The sequence below is a fragment of the Ananas comosus genome, unplaced genomic scaffold, assembly GCF_001540865.1.
Source record: "Ananas comosus cultivar F153 unplaced genomic scaffold, ASM154086v1, whole genome shotgun sequence".
Taxonomy (NCBI): Eukaryota; Viridiplantae; Streptophyta; class Magnoliopsida; order Poales; family Bromeliaceae; genus Ananas; species Ananas comosus.
Window position 1 is genome coordinate 1 of NW_017892469.1, and position 4,136 is coordinate 4,136.

Sequence of the window (4,136 nt, forward strand, 5' to 3'; positions counted from 1 at the left end):
CTTGTACTTAATGCTATTTTTGAATATTCTGGGAGCTGTTCATTTTAGAATTACAGCTTGAGGTTAGACTTTCTCTTACGATCATTAATAACTATATTTGAACTTATATTTTCTAGGAGATTTATATGTTCACCTTGGGACTAAATTTCTATTACATTTCAATAGCAGCTAGTCAGTTAGTGACTTTTATCATGTATGAGAAACTTGCTATTATGGAGCTCAAGTAATTAGATTTTGGCCTCTTTTCAGTTTGTAGTGTTTATTTTATTTTATTAGTCTTATGCTGCTCGAAGACTATCTAGGTAACTTGTCACACCAATTGGTTTGATGTTATAATAATTTTTATGCCATTTTAAGTATATATAGCATGTGACCAACAATGACAGTGTTATTGTGTGCAATTCTACTTTTTGATTCATTTTATTTGAAATTCTATCGAGCAATAAAATTCTTGTAGGTCTTTCTTCATCAAATTGCCACAAGTTAATTAAGAATATTTTTGTTGGTATATTACTTAAGCATTCCCTAATCAAATCTGTATCTGAACAGGTTGCACTTCAGCGGCCGCCTCAGTATGCTTGTGGATGCCTGTTCATACTCTCTGAAGTTCTAAAAGCAAAGCCACCTCTATGGTAAGCTGTTTGATAAAATTATTCTTTTTAACGGCACCAAATTAATGTTAGATGGTAGACCGAGGGCCTGTTTGGCCTATCTATAGCCCTTGCAGTAGTGTTATTCTAGCAAAGCTGTTCATAGAAGCACTGACAACTATTTCTTTAAAATCTACTCAACATCTTTCAACTGCATAAAAAACAGAAGATGTAAGTTGGAGGTCTTGCTTTTGAGATGGCTGCAAAACTCAGTTTTGGTGTCAGTTTTTGGTCCTTCTAAAATGAAATGTATCTGCTGTGTCACCAGTTTCAGTAGTTTAGATTTATTGTTTCAGGTATTTGCTACTTTTCATTCTTTAGAAAAGTATAGAGACTTGGAGCAGTCATATTACAGCTCAATTTTGCATCCTATTGTTATATTAGACTTATGTTTCATGTTACTTTTGTAAAGAACAAAGCTAATTTTCATATTACTTTTCACCATAGAAGTAAATACGCAAGAAGTATCATAAATGATTCATAAACTGAATGCTACTATAAGCTCAGAGAGATCATTTCAGGTTTGCATTGTGAAACTATCCTTCTTTAAACCCTTTGTGACTGGAATCAAAGTGCTTTCAGTTTGTTCTGGAGCTAGTCTTAGATCAGCATCTGCCATGGCTGAAATGTTTCTTTTTGGAAGTTTTGGTTGAAACTGTGAACTAGGACTTTGAGGTTCTGAAGATTATTTCAGTCCACAGCAAAAGCTCCAGAAGTGTTGTGTACTAATCCGGAGTGATAGTTCTGATGCAAATTGCGTTTAAATTTTCAGGACAATGCTGCTCCAGAATGAGTCTGTTGATGATGATCTTGAGCACTTTGAGGACATCATAGAAAGCCCTGAGGACTTGGCTGTTGCCCCGTCTGGCAACTCAATAAATTCAGATGAACTTCCTACTTCACTTGGTGGCAAAAAATTGGCGGACTTGGTTCATGACGAGGAGGATCATGATTTAGAGGTTGAGGTTGGTTGTGAAAATGTAAGCGAAGGTAACAGAGAAGAAAATCACACAACCAATGAGGGGTCAACACTACCTGTTGGGTATAATCCGCGGCATAGGGAACCTTCTTTCTGGTAATTATTCTGTCTTTCATCACTCTCTGTTTGTCTAGATCTTTTCAATAGCTGAGTAAATTTCGCGCAAACTGGACCAGTTTTTTGATGGAGTCTCGTCCCAATTTACTGGGCTGAGCCCGTTCTCAAAAGTGTGGCCCTAGAAAATCGTGGCCTGGCTCATGTTTTCAGTTTCTTTAACTGACCTTGCCTGGTTTTTGGACTGGGCTAGTGCTTAAATTCTATAAATTTCCTGTCCGGACAAATTTTACCTCACCAGATACCTGGCGCAGCTTAGTCTTTTACTCTAATCTAATCGTGTCACTTACTATCAGTCAGAAAATATTACTCACATTAAAAAGAGAATTATATTATACATGCCCTTATATAATCATTTATTTACATATGCATATCCCTGCAAAAGCTGAACCTCAATGTCCCTTCAAAAGCTTAATTTCTTGTGTATTTGCTCTTGTACCTAAGAAAATACTTGTGGAGAAACTTTCTAATGCAAAACCAGCTTCTTTCATGAAATGAATGACTCCCCAGCCGGAGGGTACGAAACAGCACTATCATGGGGTATATATGAAAGTGCAGATTGCACAATGGTATGTATGCGAATTGATGATTTTGTAGGGATATATATGTTAAATTCTCCCCAGTACAGGTCACAATCTATGATTATAATCTGAGGTTCTATTCTCCCTTCTTTCAGTGGCAAGCCTAGTGAGCAAAGTACTAACAGATGCTTGAAAATTGGCCGTCTCTTTCTTGCCAACTTATAAGAGATAAGCTTGGCTGATAAGTTTTTTGCTTTATTCTTTTCCTTTTTTTGACAGCAATGCCGACCGTGCAAGCTGCTGGGAGCTGACTGCATTGGCTTCGCACGTGCACCCATCTGTGGCAACTATGGCCCGGACACTTCTCTCCGGGGCCAATATTGTTTACAACGGAGATCCTCTCAATGACCTATCACTCACTGCTTTTCTTGACAAGTTCATGGAGAAGAAGCCGAAGGTAAACAGGAAAGCTGAGGGCATATGGCACGGTGGTTCCCAAATTGCGCCGGCACGAAAGGTTTGTCTCTTTTTCAAAACATTTTTTGATCATATTGATCCTTTGTGCAGCAGTGTTGATACTTGATTCGTTACCCAAATTCATTGTTTCAAGATTCTAATTCGTAAAGAGAGAAAAGAAAACAAAACAAAGATTTTTGTAGAATTTTATCCTTGTTTCAACTCACTTCAAAATCCAATTGAAGCCCATATGCCCCACCTGTTTGCAGAGTCTACCATTTATCCTTTTTTTTTTCTTGGAACATCAACCAACTGCATGAGGTTGACATGCTTTAGTACTTTTTAATTAGAGGATTGAATATGATTCACATGTAAAGTGAGAGAGGTGCATCTGTAATATACAAAGAGAGCTTATTGACTAGTCCCCTTCTTTTTCTTTTTTTTTTTTTCTTTTTTTTTTCTTTTTCAGTTGATGTATTAGAGAGAATTTAGTTTTTTTTTAAAATTCCTTGTAGCTAGTTTTATTTATGTGTATTAAGCTCAATAATTTCATTGGATAGTTTCCTTCCATAACTTCATTTAATATGTCTATATCTTCTTAGATCCGTTGAATAACTTTCCTCTTCGTCCGTGTTTGTTCACATACCAATCTTGGGAACAATTGTTGATATAAGCACTTGGTTTTGATATCTGAGTTTTTTGTTGCGGGTGCTTTATCATGTGATCTTTCTCGATTCTTTGGCTACTGAATAAACTTATTGGAATTTTCATTGTGACTAATTCTTCTCGAGTTATTTAAATTAATAAGCTGATTTTTCTCTGCAGCTTGACCTGAGCCACCATCTCATCGGGGATGAGATACTGCAGCTCGCGGAGGATGAAGTGCCGCCGGAAGACGTCGTCTTCCACCGATTCTACATGAACAAGACCGGCTCCTCCAAGAGGCTGAAAGCCAAGAAGCAGAAGGCGTCGCTCGATGACGAGGACGCCGACCTGTTATTGGACGGGGATGATGAGAGTGACGAAGAAATTGACCGCATGCTGGGATCTGGGCGCAGTACGGTGGAAGAGCCCAAGGGAGAGTACGATTACGACGATCTTGACCATATCGCCGAGGAGGATGATGACGACCTGCTCGGAGACGGTAGTGATGCGGAGGCGGGCCCGGCCCCCAATCAAGATCGTGATAAAAATGACGACGATGACGACGAAGATGATATTGATGACGATGATGGTGGTCTTGCTTTGTGGGATGATGTTGACGAGGAGCACAATAATGGCGGCGGCGGCAGTGACGACGATGATGAATATGGTGATGCTGACGGATCTAATAAAAAGAAAAAGACCGAGGGAAAGAAGCAGAAACTTGGGGGGCGTAGTCGCGCATCGCCTTTTGCTAGTCTGGAAGATTATGAA

At 38.8% G+C, this 4,136-nt stretch overlaps 1 protein-coding gene across 1 annotated transcript; it reads left to right on the forward strand.

Annotated features, from left to right (window-relative positions):
* Positions 1 to 116: 116 nt before the first annotated feature.
* Positions 117 to 4,130, forward strand: LOC109705396 (CCAAT/enhancer-binding protein zeta-like; the record flags this gene model as incomplete). The annotated part of the gene is made up of 5 exons (XM_020226128.1): positions 117 to 223; positions 441 to 632; positions 1,423 to 1,725; positions 2,544 to 2,781; positions 3,546 to 4,130. Coding segments are annotated over 5 exons (1,425 nt in total), but the record flags the coding sequence as incomplete, so codon positions are not given.
* Positions 4,131 to 4,136: the final 6 nt, after the last annotated feature.